Genomic DNA, 20,015 nt, shown 5'->3' with positions numbered 1-20,015 from the left:
CATCTGTGATCACAATCAGCTCAACAATCAAACAAACAATTCAAGTTATAACTTATGGGATCTAGGCTAGACGTCCAGAAGTTGCTGCAACAATTCTAAGCAAAGCAAGTCTCTTGTGTTTTATTTATGGCGCAGGGATGCTATATGACGAGTGGAACCAAACTTCTTCTCATTAGTCATAAGTCTTCCTATTACATGTACATCTCTATTTCATCAATCATAGCGTATATGTAATCTATCTACAGTCCATTCTTTCCTCTTTGTGTCTTTCTGATCTATATCCAAAATAAACACCCATTCCTATGACTTGTTAAATGTATATAACTTGTACAAAACATACCTATCAAACATGTCGCTTACCTCGCCCTCAAACACGATCAAATTCCTAAGCAAGCTTGAAGGGTTTTCATTTCAGAAAAACCACCAAAATCATAAAGTTTCCTAACTCGAACAGACCTAATCTTAAATGATTTCAATTTATACATATCACCAAATCCCTTTCAAATTATTCAAATTAATCAAAATCGTATTTCGATCTGATCCAGCAAGTTTTCCAATTGAATCCTGTTCATCAAGCTTCAAAGCTCCAAACCGTTCAATGATTTCGCCATCTATAATCCCTCGATTCATGGCTCTTGAGACTAGATCATTTCGTACCGTTCTGTTATTGGCAAAACGCTGAGTCAGCAACCGACCAAAGAGGATAGTAGGACAGACCGAGAACGACGGGAAAATTGTGTAGAAGTCAAGGGAAGATCTGACCTGAATCCACGAGGATTGAGTCCGGCAAAATGATCAAGATGTCGAATCAAACGCGTCTGAACGATTTGCAAGCGTTTAAACACCGCTTCCTTCACAGGTACCAAAGAAGAGATGGATCCATCCAATCCCGCTACGAACAGCCCGACCACACATATTTATAAGAAATTGATGCGGACTAGTCTTTGATACGAAAGGAGCGCTCACCAAAGAGTGTACCTATCGATTTTGCTTCTTCCTTTGAACTCAATCGTTTACCAAACCCAAGAGAACTTCCCATCTCACCAGCTGTTCCAAATTCTGTCCTACACAATAATTTTAATCCGCCTTGGGATTCGATATCTGACCAATAATTACACATTTTGCATCAGTATCTTGGAAATTTTCTCATCCACACAAAGAGGGGAAGCTCGAGACTTTGTTTGACTGACTAGTTGGATTATACTCAAAGATTCGGATTGTCCCACCTAAATCACTAGTCACAATTGATAACTTGTTTTCCAAAACCAAAAAATCGATAGTCGAACACCTCAGATCGACAAAAGTATGGCCCAATTCAATCAACTTGTAAGGTTCTTCCTAAATAATATTGCACATGCATTTTATCAATTTTATGTCTTTTTAAGGGAGGAAACGGTATCAAAAAAAATTACCTGAAAAGCCACAAGAGTGATCCCTTTGACTGCGTCACCTAAGACGATAAAGTTCTTCAATACCTTGAGCGTTGTGGTATAAGGTCTGATATCTAAGAATCCAACTGCGAGTAACCTTTCGTCTTGCTCAAAGCATTTGGCATACAGCTTTGAATAGAAAGCGATAATCTGATCAGCTAGAATGTCGCTATATTTGCGAGTGGGAGAGCGCGGATAACCAGGATCTACCTTTTGCCCCATTGTATGGATGAAATAACCATTCAGACCATCAACAGCAGTTACACAAGCTTTGGTTGTTTCATGATACCTCAACCTCAGCCCTCTATTCCGTTCAGGATGTTTGGGGTCGGGAACAATTTCAATCACTTCAAAAACATATACCTAGTCCGGAAGAGAATCAATTTTAACTCTAGCATTTGAATCCTTTTCCTGTTCAAAGAACTTACCCCTCCTCTGGCAGCTAAATCCTCAGCTCGATTACACGTCGTTCCAGCCCCGATGAAATCTCTTCTTCCTGACCTTTTGGACTTCGAATCTAATGAGACGAGTTTCATCGATGTCACCCATTCATTTTGTTGAAATTCGTGTCTGTGATTTCAACCCCGTGATGTAAGAAAGACCCAAGGTGGTGTATCTTAAACATTGCCGATCTTGGATTGTGATATGAGAGCGAAAGCGGACTGACCCATCGATCGTATCCCAACTTCCAGGTAAGATCAGCTCCAAAGAACTCCTGAAACCATTAGGTCTAACCTTACTCTCATCTGAATCATCACGTCAACCTATATCCCACATACCAGATGGAAAATCAAACAAAGAGATAGACAAACCATCCTGCTCCCACATCATTACACCTTCCTCAGTGAAATTTGCAAAGGGCGTCACAAGATATGAGGCTCCAATCACAACGTCCATCTTTGGCTCGTAGACAATCTTACTGAAAGATCTACCATCCTTAACTAACCTAACTGGAATTCTTCCATCCAGACAAACTCCTTCACCCACCTCCGACTCCCAAATTTCAACTTGATGATCACTAACTAAAAATTTATCACTTTGATCCAAGTAAGTGATGGTTTGATTGGTTTTAGCTTTATAAATTTGGACTGGGCCATGATCAGTTGAAACAATCCAGATCGGTTCAAGTCCTGAAAGATGGATTCCGGAAAATGTGGCATTCTTCTTGACCACTTTGACCTTTCGATCTAAATTCGATATAGGCTCCGATGATTCAAATTGATATCCTAAAACTTTGTTCAATCTTATCGACAGAGCCTGTCGTCTAGGTTTCGAGGTTGAAGGGTCGCCCGGTTTGCGGTCATACGCGATTGAGATTTGATAGACGGCCAGTGCCCCATTGTTCAACTCTACCTACACAAGATTTGAATTCCATACCCAAAGCGAGATCAGTCACCTACAGCTGGTCGACTTCCTAGTCGTCTTAGAACCTATCACAATCACCTACATATAGATGCGGTCTAGCAACCTTGGCACCGGTAACAAAACCATAGATCATCTGAATACTCGAGTTTTCCTTCGGTTCCACTTTTTCATCTTCTTCCATCTTGACATCTCCGTCTTCATGTTCATACTCAATTGCAGGCTGTTGCTGTTGCTCCTCATCCTCATCTTCATCTAGAAGGTCAGGCAAGTTCTCGATCCCTTTGACAGTAAAAACAATCTCAAGTTCGGGAAGACTTAAGATCTAATGGATTCCACCACCACCACACAAAAGATATACGATCAATCCTCTTTCTTTTCTGCCCATCAAGAATGAGAAAGAAGTGTAAGATGAAACGACTTAAACGTGTAGAACACCGCCAAGATCAGTAACAAATAGCCAAGGCTTTTCTGCGTCTTCGTCATTATCCAAGCCAATTCCATTTGTTTGATCATCATGATCATATAGTGGTAAATGAGCGCTAAAAAGACTAGCATACGTCACAGGTTTAGACTGTCGACCCGAAACAACAAATGAACATCTTTGTCTATTTATTCCAAACAAGAGAAGATGTCAGATACTAACCAATTGAGGTAACTGAATTCGATCAATCGTCAGTGAATCCACCTGGCCTTTGTATAGCATCACTCGATGATCACTAGTTTCCAACAAAATATAATCTTGAACGACCTTTGCTCTGATTATCTTATTCTTTTTGTTCTCCGTTTCGATCGGTCTAATGACTTGAACTTCTCCAAAGCCTAAAAAATGAATACAAACCAGATCAGCGAGTCAGACATTTATCAGGGTATCATTTTCAATGATTGCAGATACGTACCAACGACTTTTAGCAATTTGATCTCATAAGAAGTGATTTGTAAAAAACAAGTCTGATCAAAGAACATAGCAACATAAATCGTTGAAGCATTCAAAGTTTTCATAAACTTTAGATCACTTGTTCGATTACCTTCTTCAGGATTTTTAATCATGCTAAAGATCTAATCAATCATCAAAGTCGAACCTATCAGTTTTCAATGCCATGAATTCAATCAACCAAAATCAATGGCTGTAAAACTTACCTTTGTACGATCATGAATTGAAATCCAAGCCAATTCACATCCAGGACTTCCAGTGGGATCATTAAAAGCGATCGAATTCAAATTTGTAATCTTCATCGATTCATTTGTCGAATCCAATTTCTTACGCTTCATCAATGGCATCTCTTTCTTTTCGCGTCCATATTACAAAAAACCATCAAGACTTCTGTGTTTGTTCCAGCTTATATATGTACTTTTGGGATGACTTACATAGAAAATTGTCAATCCACCTGTCTCTCCACTTCCTGTACACCCCACCATTTCTAGTGAATCCTATCGAAACACCATCCATTCAGCCTCTGCTGTCAACTTTTTTGTCTCAGATATAAAAAAACCTACTGACTTCGAATCCTCCAATCTTAGACATGGTAAAATCTCGAATAGGACCATGGCCACTGATGGAATCATGAAGTCTCAAACTTCGAATTTCTCGATGGATTTTCTTGTTCGTGGCTTTTATTATAGAATCTATACCATCTTGATCTTTTGTTTTCTTATCATCTGGTTCTTCTTTCCCATATATCTCTATTGTTCATATACAGTACCAATAATCAAGAATAAATCAATTTAAGCTTGGTGGTTTTCTTCTGAAGAAATAAAGAGAGAGAGAATGTGTGTACTGTACCATCCTCTTCCGCCTGATCGATTTCCATTTCATTTCCATTCTGATGAACCACTTCAGCTTCCACTTCCACTTCCACTTCCTCTACAACCTCAACCTCTTTTTCCCCTTCAAACTCGATCCCCATCACGATCGAATCACCCAGCATAGATCCCACAAACACAGAATGATCTGAAATCTTTACAGCTACAGAAGGGATCACGGAGACCACCGGAAATTTTTCTAAACACAATTTGATCAATGTTCGACCATCTTGGTATAAACAAAGTCTAAAGATTTGACCATCGGTTAAGAACATTAAGGCTCGATCGATAGTAACAAAAACTAATTTAGAATTTTCTAATCTGACCTTCAGACGTTCTTCTTGATCTTGACCATCTTCAGTTACGATTTTGACCATCTGTTGTGTGGGTACATCAAGGTGAGTAGAAAGTTTTGACCAGCCATTTGTGGCAATGCCGATCAGTTTAGAAGATTGGTCAATATGAAGGATCATGTCTGCACAGATCACCAATACACCGCCTACTTCTTTCGGACAAGCCATGATTGAATGTGCATGGTAAGGTAAATTATCGATTTGAAAGATGATTGTAAAATGATTTGAAGAGAGATCTAGAGTGATGAAGATCAATGAACAACTATCGGTGGTATTTTCCAATCTACCTGCCCATGTATGTTGATAAGTATATAAGATTGCTAATGTAGGTTGACTGAATCCTGGAAGAAACTTGAAGGAGATGATTGATTTGATTGATTTTTGTTGAGTTTGAGTCTGGGAATGAGTTTGAGTTTGAGACTTGAAAGATTGAGATTGATTTAAATCAATAATAAAAGAAGGAGCATAAGGGAAAGATTGAATTCTTTGATTATTAGCTGATGGATTCGAATTTGAAAAAAGCGTTTCAAGATCTAAATTGTTTTCTTGAAAGAACGGTAAGACAGCAATTGTAGATTGAGGTAATTTTAAAATTGCACATCTTGATTGTGGATCAGTTTCTAATTGGTCAAAGATCGTTGGGAAGTCACCTTGAGTGATTTGTGGTAGCTTTTCGAATGTGTGTAATGAGATGGGAACTAGATCTGATTGTTGATGTGACCATTCGAGTAGCGTGATCTTTCCAGCACAAGAAGGTAGGTTAGTTCAATTTCAAAATACGATGATAAGAAAGATCGTAAGACTCACTTTGGCATCTTTAAAGCTAACTAATAAGCGATCTAAACCATCTACATGCGTGTCAATGGTCGTGATAGGTTGTAGTCCAGTGACGATACCATGAAGTTGATGCTCCAAGACGTGAAATACTTTGAATTCATTGGTCAAAGTTGACTGACAAACTTCAAAAAGTTGAAGGTAGCTTGAACGAGCGATGACTAGATTGGTGATAACTTTATAATTAGGATATTGATGATGATGATGAATTGATTTCCTTGAAGTAGATGGTGTGATTGAGATTTGAGTTGAGAATTGAACTCCAGATGGTCTCAGATGTTGTCGGTAGAATGAATTCATTTTCTGAGATTGTTGAATCAGTCCTGTGTTTTCTGTTCTTTCCCTTCCTTTCTTTTGTGAATTTGATCGATATCGTCTGGTCTCTTGTGCTGTGGTGGTGGTGGTGGTGATGTCAACTTTTTTGTTGAGAATGGGATGAGCGTAAAGGAATATCTATAAGCATAACCATATGCTTATATCGCGTCGAGCTTACAAGCCTTGGACCCGAGACTACACGACAATTCGCGCGCGGGATGTTGTTGCTCAATGCTTTCCTCCTCATCTTTGTTTTCTTGAATCATGACCACCTGTGCTTGGGATCCAGCTGTAGTATGTTATTCTGAATTATATTGGATGTGCGCTTTAAAATTTGGTTCTCAAAATGAAGACAAAATGCCAAATCAGTGAAAAATTTGAATCCAAGTCTGTGGAGAATCTTCAAACTCAAGGACTGACAAATTGCAAGAAGTCATTTGTAAGGGTATTGCAAGCTATCATTGGCAGTTCTGAAGGCTATGTTGTGATGAATGAGATTTTTTTGACAAAAATGCATCCCAGCCGTCTGAGCGGACTCCAAAGCTCATTATCAAATCCGTGTATGTTGCCTAGAAGTTTAGATGGGACTAGTATTTTTTGACCAAGAAGTTCTCAACATCATTTGAATTTTCAGTGGGAGGATAGTAGAGGAGGATTTGGCCTCAAGACTCAAAACTTCAAGACTCAAAACTTGACTTCATCTTCCAAGAAAACAGTCAGACAGCAGGTACCTGATTGTATAAAAGCTCAACACATCAAAGTATCTTTGTGGAGTTTTTTATCAGGTCTTGTGCTCTTCCGGTCTTGTGCTCTTCCCATGATTTGTGGTATGTGGGCAGAAATGTATCAATCTGAACTTGTGTATATCCCAGCCTGATCACAATTTCTGGGGTGTTTTATGACCAAATTGAAATGTTGCTTAGTACCAGATTTATAGGAGGAATGTTGCTCCTCTAAAATCAAGATACTTTCAGTGTGCTTATTGTTGTGATGAACTAGGTTCTGGAAAGGAAGAGTTTTATTTTACATGAGATCCTGTGTGGAAAAAGTTGAAAATCAAGCAGAAGTGAGAGAAACTTGACTTATTTCTGAAAGAAAAAGAAACAATGACAATGAAGGTTGTTATTCAAGATCACAAAGTTTGACCTTGAATATTACAAAACCTTACATATAATTCCACACCAGAAGGGGCCATCTATTGTCTCAATCAAATAATTTAGGACTTCTTACATTCAATATACAGTGTGATCATGAGTCCAAGTCAATGGAACTTGGAGCTCTACCTGATATGGATGTGATTGCACACAGATAAGAGTTATTCAGACTTCTGAATGACACTACCCCCCTGCACCTTCTGTCATTGCACAAAAGCTGCATGATGTGGTTTTTTGGGGATATGAACAAGGGTGGGGTTCTTTGTGCATTATATGGTCACACACTGTCACCAGGACAGTTGTTGCCAAGATAACCCATACCATTTTACGGAACCCACAAGCTATGGGTTTTCATACAGGATAGGTTAGCAAGATTCTCTACAATAACCCATACCAGTGGATTCTTGGGTAATTGCAGAGATTTTTTTAGAAATTTTAGACATTATTGTGAAGTGCTTTCATTGCAGATTCAAAATGATTGAATAAGGAAAGACAAGAGGCTAGGCTGTACTAGTATTTTGGGGAGTGCTGTACCAAAGAGCCACACATCATCAATGATTTTCTCCTCAGCTGGTGTATAAAGATCATACACTGATCTTCTCAATTTTCGATCTAGCAAATCCTTCTCCATCACTTTGAGACAGAAAAAAGTCAAAAGTCATTAGGAAGCATTTTTTTGGCAGAAGAGTTGACACTGTGATGAATTGTGTTGAGCTATGATGATTTGTGTGGAATGGATGAAGTCAGATGGCTATGAAGAGCTTTGAGAGGTGTCTCAAGAGTCTCCTGTGCAGTATCTTATTTTTTTCTTGGGGGGAACTATGGGTGTTTTCTTGCAGGTTTAAAAAAATATATGGGGTAAGGGAAATGGTGAGCTCATGGGTTTCTGACCCATTTCCCCCATCCACAAAAAATTTGGAGCTAAAACCCCATGAGTCAATGTAGAGCACAGGTTATTGGGCATATGGGTTATTTCAGAGGCAACTGTAGTGGAAAAGAGAAGAACTCAAGACCAAGTGTTAGATGAGATGAGGATATCACAGATAGGACTTATCAAAGGTTCTCTGGAAATCTTGATAAAAATGACATAGCACTTCCAACACTCAAATTCAATATTCCAATTTAAATCTTTGGATGTTGAGCAATTTCCATTTGTTACTCCATGAAAATGCTCTGAGAGTGTGGAATATGACTGATTTTTTTCATTTTGATAACTTTTTGCAAACCAATCCAGAGTTCAAATCTTTTATTTGTTGGGTAATTCTGAAAAAAGGAAAACAATGGAAAACACTGCCTTGCAGTTCAAGTAGTCAGCCAAACAGAAAGAACTCTTGGAAGAAGACCAAGAAATTTGGTTTTAAAAGTAGAAGCAGGCAAAACCAAGGGTACATATGTTGGAGAATGTTTATTTTTGACAGCACCATCAAAAGATAGCAAGAAGAATCTACCACCTTGACAATCAAAGTGTCAAAGTCTGGTCTTCAAGCTCAGGGATTCTTTGGTTTGATGAAAGATTGAGCACCCAAGTAGATCATCTGAGGGGCAAAGGTGATCAAGAATATGAACATTGTGAAGGCCTTTTTGACCCACATCTCCATTTTAGCTATTTGGTTATTGAAGTTATTGGAATTTTGTGAGTATTGCTGACTCCTTTTCCTAGCTTCTTCATATTGCTATTTAAAATCAGATTCAATTCTCAGTAGTGATAAAGAATCAAATTTGATGGTATTTGAGAGTGCCTAATTATGAATGGATCTCACTTGGTATATGAATTTGATGGCATTTTGAACTCCATCTTCCTGTGAGAAAAAAACCCACATTTTCAGAATGGCTTGCAACATTTTAGATTTGCCACTGGTGCACAAGCTCACCTCTCTTATCTTCCTTCCAATTTCCTTTGCCCGTGCAATCTGGTCAGGATCTTGTGTGGCACTCTTAAGAGCCCTGGATAGTTCTTCTGTATCAAAAGTTTTCAAGCTGGTGCCCACCCCTAGATATTTCACCCTTGTGGCCCCTAGTTTTCACAGAAGTTCAGACAGCCTCAGCTTCAACAATTCTTGTAGTTGCAGAACAAACATAATGAATCAACTTACAAAATTTATGATCAGCTAGTGGCAAATATATAATCATTTACCATTAGTCAAAGTAACTATAGGAGTCAAGAGTTTGCTATTGAATTATGTGAGAAATGGTATCTACCAATGAAAGGTTTGATGATGATTGGTATTCCAGCTGATCCAAGGGAGTTTCAAGACATCAGAACCTCCAATTTATTCTAAAATTAGACTTGCAATAGAGAAGTTGAATTGTTGGAGTACATACCTCTCAAGCTGGCAGCTGTTGTTCCTATTCCTCCATGGTGTACCACTGCATCAATCTTAGGGAAAAGCCAATCATGCAGAACTGATTTTATATAGAACATATTTTCTGTAAAAAGCTCATTCTTCTTCACCACTTCAGGGCCTTTCTCATTTGAAGCCTTTGATTCTTGTCCTGACCAGCCTGCTGAGACAACTGCATAGACCTCTGCATCACTCACTGCTTTTACAATGGTCTTGGTCATCTTTGGTAGGTCTTCAACTATGACCTAAAGGCATCTCACAGTTCAATAATGAGCAGGTATCTACAGGAGAGACAGCAGGACCAAATGCAAACATACAGATCCAAATCCAATATAAACAATCTTCTTCCTATTGCCCCATGCTCTGTGGATGAATTGTTCTAGACCTTGAGGGATCTCATCCTCTGGTGTCTTGTTGCGGATAGTTTCAGGCTTTTCATTTAAAAACCAGTAGCCAGTAATGGTCACCAATGGGTCCCAGGCCTTTGGCCTCTCAACCACAGATGGACTGAAGCAATGTAAGAATGGGTATCTCCGTTTACGGAGTTCCAAGAAGGAAATTTCTGGTAGGCCATTACTCTTACATCAATTGTTGATATGTGCACTGAGCCCAAGCCAAGCAGCAAAGTCAAATACCTCATAGCTGATTGATGATGTTGCTTAGCTAGTACAGGTCAATAGATTTACTCAAGTGGTGAAGATTGTACATCACCTGATTGAATTGAAGAAAGGTATACAGTTGTCTCTGACATAACCCATACCCAAAAAAAGTGGCCCAAAAGTATGGGTTTTGCTAGAGTATAGGTTACCTCAATCTCTTTCAAAAGCCATATTTATATATTTGCAGACAAAATATGGGTTATGACAAAGATTGTACAAAGCAAAAAATAGACTTGTTAGGAAACCTTGAAAACATATCAGAGAGAGTCTGCTGCTTTGCAGCTTTAACACGTAGTAATTGGCAGTCTTCAACAGAGGCTCAGATGGCCCTTTCATACCCCCACACTTCTTGTGCATTGTCACTTTCCAAGTAAGATAGCATGATATCTAAGGCTTTGAGGAATTCTTGATGGGTAGGCCGTGCCAGTGGTGGTGGAGGTATATTTCCTACTATAGATTCTTTTTCATTTGCTTCTTGTTGCATGTTTTCAAATTTCTTGAAACCTTCATGTTGGCCACACTGAATTTGGACAAGTTTTCAGGAAGTACTGTTGTTTTCAAAAAGCTTGTCCAAGTTTGCCTGCAAAACTCGAGCAGCTTGGCGGGAAAACTTGGACAAGCTTTTCAAGAACAACAGTATAATGTAATTGAGTTTGTGATGTGTGGTGTGTGAAAGTTAAATAAGGTTAGTGTCCATAGAGTTTGTCTGTAAATCTCTATCTTAATTCTTTAGAGGTTTTCAAGCCTCCCTCAGTTTTTTTAAACAAATGACCCCTGTCTTATGGGTTATGAACTCTGGTTTCCCTCAAGAGCCTTATGGGTTATGGGGTACTACAAAGCTATGGGTTATGTACCCAGTTTCCCTGCAATTTTTCTGCAGATGGCCAAATTTGTATGGGTTTTGATGGAGTATGGCTTACAGCACAGATGTTATGTCAGAGACGACTGTGTGTCGGGCAGCTTGAGGGAAAAATCCCTGAGGATAATGGCTTGTTTGAGTCCAATGCATATAGAAAGCTCTGTAATAAGGTATTCTCAAAGCTTCAAAAATTTGTCCCCACAAAGGCACTAGGAGTTTCAATCAAAAAGTCATGATCTTTGACAGCATTGTAGGACATCTGTAGTAGTTCTTGGTACCAATTGCCAAACTACAAACATAGATTTTTGGTCAGACTTTGCTGTGATCCTTCATGATACATGTCAACCTACCTTTGAGATACCTGTTTTCCAGAAACTGGGTGTCAGAACACCTGTATGAGAAGCAGTGTGTCATGGATCAGTATTGGCTTGGGCATTTGAGAATACTCGTCAGCACCACCAAAAATCTTCAAATCAATAAGTGCAAGCATGGATGCTTATTCCACAGAAATTCATCCCAGAGTGTTTCTGCTCCACAGAGAATATTGGAAGTGTGTTGGCTTGGATCACCTGCACGATGAAATTCCTTTGAAATAACCAACTCAAATTACCTTGTATCTCAAGATACAGGTAGTTTTATTGATAATGTTGTCATTGACTGACCCTTCAAGATCCTCAAAAAGAAATTCAAACTGACCATATTCAGTGGCATGCTTGATGAGCTCCACTGAGCTCCCACCTATGCTTGCAAATTTGCTACCATATGATTCAATCCAATCTTTGAATTCAGCATGAGTGGCAATTTTACACAAGTGACCTTCTTTTTTCAGCCCGTTGCACAATGGAATGTAGGGCTCAACATCTCCCCTTGTGCCAATTGTCAGGCAAGCAATTTTCAGCTTTCTTGGTGGTGTTATATGAGGTGCACTTGGAGTGTGGTCCACCTTCTTGGAAGGGAAGGCTGGAAGAAGGGAGCTGTGGTGAACTTCCTCCAGGGAATCTGATTTTGACCGGCTTTAGTTTAGTGGAATAGAAGGTTAAAACAAGAACACATAGGATAGATGCGCATTGCATAATGGTGTTCAATGATATGAACTTCAAGACAGGATGAGATGAAGACCTAGTTCAACTATAGTGTGTCTCTTGAGATGTAGCTTGACTATGTAGAAGGGAACGATAAACAAAGGGAAAGATTGTGGCACGGAAAGAGGAACACCAGGTCAAGCAGTAGCTGTATTTATGGGATTGTAGCACAGTGGTGAAAAAAGCTCACTTGCAACATATGGGGCTGTAGATGAAAGATTGCATTCTATGACATGTTTCTTTCATAGAATCTATCAAGCGCATCAATTGCAACATCACTCAAGAAACACTCTGGTCTCAACATGTTTGGTTGCCTGAAATATTCAAAAGTTTATATTGGAATTTGATGAATGCCATTGTGCAGTCCAAATCCCTAACAGGTCATATATGCCAAGCAGAGTTTCAACTTTTGTAATGAACTTACCTACAGAAGAATAAGCAGAGATAGATAAGTATGACAGCACAGCATGTTGGATTGGTAAGCTTGATGTGATTGCATTGTGGTATGATGAGGGCCACCAATAGATTCCAAGTGGGGCATAAGTTTCCGGAAAGGTTGGATGCACTGCACAGCTTCATATCTCAGTTTCATGACTTGAACTCGAGGCAGTTACATACAAGAATAAGTGTGGAATTTTTTTGTAATCGTTATTGAATTACAAACTACAGTCACTAAAATGAAACTTCCCTTAAAAGGCCTGTTGAGCTTATCTCATGCTATCTCAAGCCTCCTTGAGAGAAGATCCCTTTGTTCCTTTCAATTTGATTTTACCATTCATTGTTCTCTTATGATTTTTGAGAGTATAATCATGACTGTTGTAGATATTTAGTAATGATGTTGAAGGAAATAATTATGAAACTCTTTATAGTTGTATCTTCCAACTGTCATGAGTAAGTTGTTTGATACATTTATTGGTTGTTTCAAACAATCTCTACAACTCAATTCTTCTGCAGAAGTTATTCAAGTGAAAAGTCTCCAGTAGCTTCACATCCCATAGAATATCACTTGTGATAACTTGAAAGCAAAAATTTCTTGCTAATATGGAGAAATAAAGGTTGTGGATTGAGCTGGCTGAGTCAGAACAGGTGTCACTGATTACCCATGGAGAGTGATGACAGGAAAAGGGTTGTCAGGTCCAGCAGACCCAGTCTTGGGATAAGCTCAACAGGACTGATAGGGGAAGTTTCATTTTTTTTGCATTTTCATGTTTTCACTCATTTGGTGCTCCACAATCAATGTATTACATAAGCCAATAAAGATTGCAGAACAAGTAAGCCTTCACTCTTGTATTCAATTGTCTCAACTTCAAGTCATATAGACATATGAATCTGTGCAGTGAATCCAAGCTTTCCAGAAACTTCAAAGCAGTCAAAACTGGATGAGCCACTCTCCGTGTTTGTAGAATTTAAGCAATGTGTTGGATGTCTTTGAAAATTCACTATTCTCATGAACCATTGTATTTTTGAATTGGGCCATCTAAAAACACCATGTCATGGTATCCTTGTTACACATCAATATGAACACACGGAGAGTTTTGATGAAAATTTGAAAAGATTTTGGTTGGATTTATACTCAGGTGATTCCAGAGCACCCTTTGTGAATGAGTATTTCTCTGACACATACGCTTCAAGTTCCGGCTCCTTAGGGAATCTAGATTAACATCCTGATTATCATCCTGTCGGAGCCAGGTGAACCTTTTCTATCTATCTTTCTTATTGTTTCTCTATACCATTTAATTGTAATTCCTGTAAGAGGGAATCTAGACTAAGGTCTTGATCATCATCCTTTCGGATCCAGAACTGCACATCGGTTCTAGAATTCCCTCAGCTCTCTAATTTAGAGCTTCCCATCCAGTTTTGAGATTATAAATCTATCCCACAGTGAGGAACATCAGAGGTTCTTTACACTAAGCTTCTTCCATCAGATTAAGGATTTTGTTGAAGATGCTCAATACAAATATCTAAGAATAACCTCCAATCTCAGATCCTCGTGTCATATTTCAATTCCTTGTTTCCATATTGGAAACAGCCGCGTAGACAAAGGTAAAGCAAAGTAATTTGGGACCAGTTCCAAAATTGACAATGCCGTATTGGAACAAACGGGACGGGCCAGATTCTCGTTCAAAGACCTTCTTCAATCAACGTGTAGCAAAACCTACATGTCTGGTTTTCTCCCGTCCAAACTAAAAATGACACAGAACCACGGAGTAAGTAGGTTTGTCCATTGGATGCATTGAATTGAAAAGAGATGCGATTATCGTTGGGTCTTTGCGGTATGACATTATGTCTCAGGGATATGATGAGGAGTACTGGGGATTTGAAGCAATGGAAGAGATTTGGAAGGCGTCGCACGAGATCATGATTGACAGAAGAATTGAGTGAACGATATCAGGATATGTATGGGTTTAACAACGTTTGAACTTGAAATGTATGGTTTTTCAAAGGTATATGGTGGCCAACATCTTCCTGAATATTTCGAATCGGTTGTAATTTCCTCAGCATATCGAGATGATCAACTTTAGTGCAATAATCGAGATAGGTAAGATTCTTATCAAGAAACCAAATTTAAATTCAAAACTCATTCAACCCAATTTCAAAATTAATGGTAAGTTCAATCGTTCGCTGCAGTCTTCATTTGAATCTAAACTTATCATTTGCTATTTTCAACAGATATTCGAGATTGTAATTGGACTTCATTAAAACGATGTGGATTCAATGGTATCATCATTGATAAAGATAACTGTCTAGTTAAGTATTTCTTTATGAAACACTATTGAGTTCCAAGACAAATTTATCAAGAACTAACATTTGTATATCCCATCGTCACACAGACTAGAGCAGGCGATGATCGCTTGATAGATGAACTGAGACACTCATGGAATGATTGCCTGAAAACGTTCGGTCATGAAAATGTATTAGTAGTAAGTAACTCGGCAGGATATACCAAAGTTGATCATCAACTTCTACTAGTTGAGTCTCTCCTTTTCTTTAGTAGAAATGACGATACTAATATTTATCATCCTTCCAACTCATACTCTTCTATTCGGAATGAATTGATAGGCAGAGATTTTAACTCGAAAACTCAATTCTACCATCTTGATACACGATCATCCTAAACCGGCTAAATCGGTTATTCATTCGATCCAATCTTACTTTGGTGGATTTGATCAAAAACATAATCATTCAGCTAAAGTGATGATTCGACCCGACACAAAACTCCAAAATAGAACAGATCAAATTCCAAATCTAATTGTTATCGGTGATCGATTCTCAACTGATATTATCTTGGGGACAAGACTAAGGGAACGAATTCCTCAATCTGGATCCGTTCTTACTATCTTGACTCAATCTATTTGGAAGCCTGAATCATATGGAACCAAGTTAATGAGATGGTGTGAAGATCGAATATCACAATCGGATAAATCTAAGTCTGATGAACAATCACAATCGCACGGACTATCACACCAAGAATCAGTATCGCATGAAGAATTACATCTAGATCACGAATTACAATCTTGTTTCAATCTTCCTTCTCAATCCTCATCCTCTCCTCAACCCAAATCAATCATCCAAATTAACTCTGATAAACTTTCAAACTTTTCTAATCAAATCTTATCAAATCTCAAAGAATTTTACCTTCAATCTTTTGGTTTAGGATTTACTTTACCTCAAAGTTTAAAACAATTGAAAGTTTGGTATAAAAAACCTTATCAAATTTGAAAATATATCATTTGTTTCAATTCTTCAACCTCTTTTCTTACCTGAACCTGAATCTGGTTGCCAAATGTTTAATATCCTAATTCTAGTGTCTAGAGAAAATACCATCGCACCCTTGATTGCAGTCTGTAAACAATAGCATGGACCGCTGGCTTTGCAATGTTTTCTTCAAGGTTTGAAATCCATTATACCCATAGAGTAACAACGCATCATGTCTCTGAACTTTCTTGTAGTCTAGTTTTCACATGGTATACATCTTGTACTGAAGATAGAAAAACACATCACCTGATTTCTAAAAATTATTTTCCAATAGACATCTAAGGTCCATATGTATCTCGTTGCATATTCATACTTACTCCGGAGAGGTATTGCTACACCCAAGTTTCCTTTCACACATGTTTGTTGTGAACTTGTGATCATACTTTTGGAATACTTTGTTCGATTTATCTGAGAAATCCACCTTCTACAATGTAAATACCAATTTCTTTTGTCAATGAATATTTTGTTTATGACTTGAAGTTGAGCTTGCTTTCATGCTTTCTTCGATCAGTTTCCGCGTACTTTTGGCTCCTGACAAAATTTGATCAGAAAACTTCGCATCAAAGAGCATGCAATAATTATGGATGCAACTCCATCGAGAATTTCTCTTTGACAAATCACAGCCAAGTCAATAATTAGTGTTCATGATGATCCGGGACCGTGCTAAGGGATGGTGTGAGGGCTTTACGGGCTTTACGGGTCGAACATGCAAGATGAATTCTAATTTCGACCCAAACCACTCTTGCGAATTCAATTCATTCACATTCTAGTCAGACAGCTTTGAACTCAATCAACATGGAAGCACTCGTATCTGGATATGGATCAGATGAAGAAATCACAGAAACCAAACAACTATCTCAATCAGAAGAACAAAAGCATGAACAAGAAACAGAAGAAGGAGACGATGAAGAGATCGATATCAATGGTGACGTCTTTGGGATCAAGAACTCGATCGCCTCAAGTGAAGCTTCAAAATCTAAAATCCCAAGCATCAAATTAGAAAAACGACAAATCGTTTCGATCCCAGATGTACTTCCTTCGACTGTACGTCACGGTTCGATCATCTGATACGCTTTTTCAAGATCCGTCAAGACTAACTCTTTAATTCTTACTTTGAATAGGAAGATGAATCATCTTCTCTTATTCTAAGACCAACAGATACAGAGATGAATGTGAATGTGAGATATTCAGATATGACACTTCCAAAGCAAGGACCACAAAATCCATTCTCAAGTAGGAAATTAGAAAAGATGAACACTTTAAACGGTAAATACCCAAATACATTCTTTGTGTCTAAAACATTTGATTCATCTTATCTGACCATCAATTTTCTTATTCCATAGGATATATTGAAGAAGAATTCATGACTGATGTAGATTTTAATCAACAACAAAGAACGTTTCATGTATTAAAATACGCCAAAAACCCATCAATCTTAGCATCAACATCTGAAAACCCATCATTAAATTTCGTAGGAGATGTACATGCGGCATTCAAAAATGGAGGTACACTTGCATCTGAAATTCGAATTACAAAAGCCGCCCAAAAAGCTACTAAACGGAAAAGACATGATAAAGGAGAATTAGGTATATTTGATGAAGATGAAGATGAAGAAGAAGAAGTTCAACAAGAAGATGGCACAACTGATCCTAAGCCAAAAGCTTCAAGTTCAAATAAATCACGTGAATATAAAGGTCCTTGGGCAGGTTGGAATGATGAACATATCGAACCTGTTGGTCCAGATGAAGAAGAATATGAAGCTGCTAGACGTGCTAGCTCTGCTGCCTCTGCTGCCAAGAAACAATTTACTTCTTCTAATCAAGCGAAACGTGAAATTGCTTATGGAGAAGAGAAATCGACATTACACGCTAAAAGCTTACACGATTATCAAGGTCGAACGTATATGCATATACCTACCGACCTGGATACTGACTTATTGACAACTGATCCTCCAACTGAATGTTTCGTGCCTAAACGATGTGTACATACCTGGGCCGGTCATACTAAGGGTGTCTCGGCCATTAGGCTCTTCCCTGGAAGTGGACATTTGTTACTGAGTGCTAGTATGGATTCACGAGTCAAGGTATGTGGACCATCCATATCTGAGGGATATTGCAGATTATCAATACTGACGTCCCTGAACTACGCTCAGTTATGGGATGTTTACCATGATGGAAAATGTTTGAGAACATTTATGGGTCATTCGAAAGCTGTCAGAGATGTTACATTTGCCAACGACGGTAAACGCTTTTTGTCTGCAGCTTACGATCGACAGATCAAACTATGGGATACAGAGACTGGTAAGTGATTGATCGAATTCTTTCGGTTCTTGTCAAGCTAACCAGCTTACTTTTTTGATTGTGTAGGACATTGTGTACAGGCCTTCTCAAATGGAAAGATTCCGTACTGTGTGAAATTTCATCCAGATCCAGAAAAACAACATATCTTCTTGGCTGGTATGTCAGATAAGAAGATCATACAGGTGAGATTCTAGATATCTTTCGATATCATTTTCAGATTGAAAGATTCTGACTTTCGACTTTTGATGCTTTCTCTTCTTGATCGACATGATACCCTCAAATCTTGATTGATTTCTTAACATCAGTATGATATGAGATCTGGAGACATTACTCAAGAATACGATCAACATCTTGGCCCAGTGTAAGTATAAGATTTAAACAATTCAAAACAACTATGGTCTCCTGATACACTTCTTTTCTCGATCAGAAATACGATCACATTCGTGGATGAAAATCGAAGATTTGTGACTACTTCAGATGATAAAACGATAAGAGCATGGGATTTTGATATTCCAGTAGTCATCAAATATATCGCAGAACCAGCTATGCATAGTATGCCAGCTGTAGGAATTCATCCAAATAGTGATTTGATTTTTTCTTTATACATTTCTTTTATTTTCCTCTTACAAGTTCAAAATTTTATTCTCAACGTCTGATTCAATTTCATTTGTTTTTTTGATGGAAAAATAGATAAATGGTTAGCGATGCAATCATTGGATAATCAAATCTTAATTTACTCATCAGATTCATTCAAACAAAATCGAAAAAAACGATTCGCTGGTCATACGATTGCAGGATATGCATGTGAAGTAGGATTTTCACCTGATGGACGGTTCTTAAGTTCTGGTGATGGGAATGGGAATATGGTATTTTGGGATTGGAAAAGTTGTCGAATTTCAAAACGATTGAAGTGTCATGATCAAGTGGTGATTAGTCATGCTTGGTTACCACATGAAACTGTAAGTAGTTCTTCTTTATGATTTTTCGTACAATTGGGTTTTGGATTGATTTTTTTGGCTTGTTGTTTTTGTTTTTGTTTAGTCTAAATTGGTGACTGCTAGTTGGGATGGTTTGATTAAACTTTGGGTAAGTCATTCGTTTAATTCTTACAATTACAATTACTTTATCACTTTGTCAATCAACTCTTTGCTGATCGACTTTTGAATATATCATACTTAAAACAGGATTGAAACTCAAGAAGAAAATTCATCAAAGTTTGTTATAATGTTTGTCAATGGCTTATTCATTGTAGATTGTTTGGTTATGATGATCTTTGTTTTGTGAATTGAAGGGGAAAAAGATCTGATATATGATGTAAAGTATATAAATTTTTGTCTGCAGGATGAATATGGTTTCATATGATAACCAAGGACCACTTTGATGATTTGGTTGGAACCAGTTAGTAAGCAAGTTTATTCAAAGTGATTTGATTCTCTTTGGATGGTTTAATTATAGCCATTTTGAAATATGTTTGGGTGAGTTATTGTTCAAGTCCAATAGAATAGTCCAATAAATATCTGGAGTCAATTTCACAAACTTTGAGGGACTTTTTCAAACAAACTTCAGCAATTCAATGGCAATTTTTGTGTCAAGATTAATGGAACCTGTTGTATCTGAAGGTTCATAGCAAATCTGCACTATGGTTGATTTCACTGAACGTAAGGAAGTGTCCGATCGAGGATGTGAAACACTACTACTCCGTCAAAAGTTAACATTTCAAAGGTCCGAGACCAGATTCCAAATTGTTGGGTGCACGGCTTTCACAG

General features: G+C 38.1%; 5 protein-coding genes across 5 annotated transcripts; 2 read left to right on the top strand and 3 right to left on the bottom strand.

The window, feature by feature from the left end:
* Window positions 1-486: 486 nt before the first annotated feature.
* Window positions 487-6,082, bottom strand: MELLADRAFT_96156 (uncharacterized protein; the record flags this gene model as incomplete). Its single annotated transcript, XM_007418563.1, has 17 exons — window positions 487-661; window positions 763-892; window positions 967-1,101; window positions 1,191-1,338; window positions 1,413-1,793; window positions 1,859-2,000; window positions 2,098-2,176; window positions 2,243-2,783; window positions 2,878-3,117; window positions 3,220-3,366; window positions 3,439-3,614; window positions 3,692-3,851; window positions 3,933-4,079; window positions 4,161-4,223; window positions 4,294-4,475; window positions 4,576-5,686; window positions 5,756-6,082. The coding sequence occupies 17 exons, from the start codon at window positions 6,080-6,082 to the stop codon at window positions 487-489; spliced, it is 4,284 nt and encodes a 1,427-aa protein (XP_007418625.1).
* A 3,450-nt stretch (window positions 6,083-9,532) lies between these two features.
* Window positions 9,533-10,120, bottom strand: MELLADRAFT_41032 (family 1 glycosyltransferase; the record flags this gene model as incomplete). The annotated part of the gene is made up of 2 exons (XM_007418551.1): window positions 9,533-9,838; window positions 9,911-10,120. Coding segments are annotated over 2 exons (516 nt in total), but the record flags the coding sequence as incomplete, so codon positions are not given.
* A 1,464-nt stretch (window positions 10,121-11,584) lies between these two features.
* Window positions 11,585-12,392, bottom strand: MELLADRAFT_96154 (uncharacterized protein; the record flags this gene model as incomplete). Its single annotated transcript, XM_007418562.1, has 3 exons — window positions 11,585-11,696; window positions 11,774-12,099; window positions 12,384-12,392. 3 exons carry the CDS (start codon window positions 12,390-12,392, stop codon window positions 11,585-11,587), a joined length of 447 nt encoding a protein of 148 aa, XP_007418624.1.
* A 1,960-nt stretch (window positions 12,393-14,352) lies between these two features.
* On the top strand, window positions 14,353-15,913 carry MELLADRAFT_113823 (uncharacterized protein; the record flags this gene model as incomplete). Its single annotated transcript, XM_007418582.1, has 5 exons — window positions 14,353-14,400; window positions 14,693-14,798; window positions 14,864-14,940; window positions 15,025-15,114; window positions 15,254-15,913. The coding sequence occupies 5 exons, from the start codon at window positions 14,353-14,355 to the stop codon at window positions 15,911-15,913; spliced, it is 981 nt and encodes a 326-aa protein (XP_007418644.1).
* An 831-nt stretch (window positions 15,914-16,744) lies between these two features.
* Window positions 16,745-19,439, top strand: MELLADRAFT_96153 (uncharacterized protein; the record flags this gene model as incomplete). The annotated part of the gene is made up of 9 exons (XM_007418561.1): window positions 16,745-16,993; window positions 17,071-17,215; window positions 17,293-18,249; window positions 18,316-18,431; window positions 18,555-18,610; window positions 18,677-18,831; window positions 18,940-19,208; window positions 19,291-19,335; window positions 19,434-19,439. 9 exons carry the CDS (start codon window positions 16,745-16,747, stop codon window positions 19,437-19,439), a joined length of 1,998 nt encoding a protein of 665 aa, XP_007418623.1.
* Window positions 19,440-20,015: the final 576 nt, after the last annotated feature.

The sequence above is a fragment of the Melampsora larici-populina genome (genome assembly GCF_000204055.1).
Source record: "Melampsora larici-populina 98AG31 unplaced genomic scaffold MELLAscaffold_96, whole genome shotgun sequence".
In the NCBI taxonomy this organism is placed as follows: Eukaryota; Fungi; Basidiomycota; class Pucciniomycetes; order Pucciniales; family Melampsoraceae; genus Melampsora; species Melampsora laricis-populina.
Note: the sequence above shows the minus strand (reverse complement) of the source record. Positions and strands in the feature narration are given on the sequence as shown.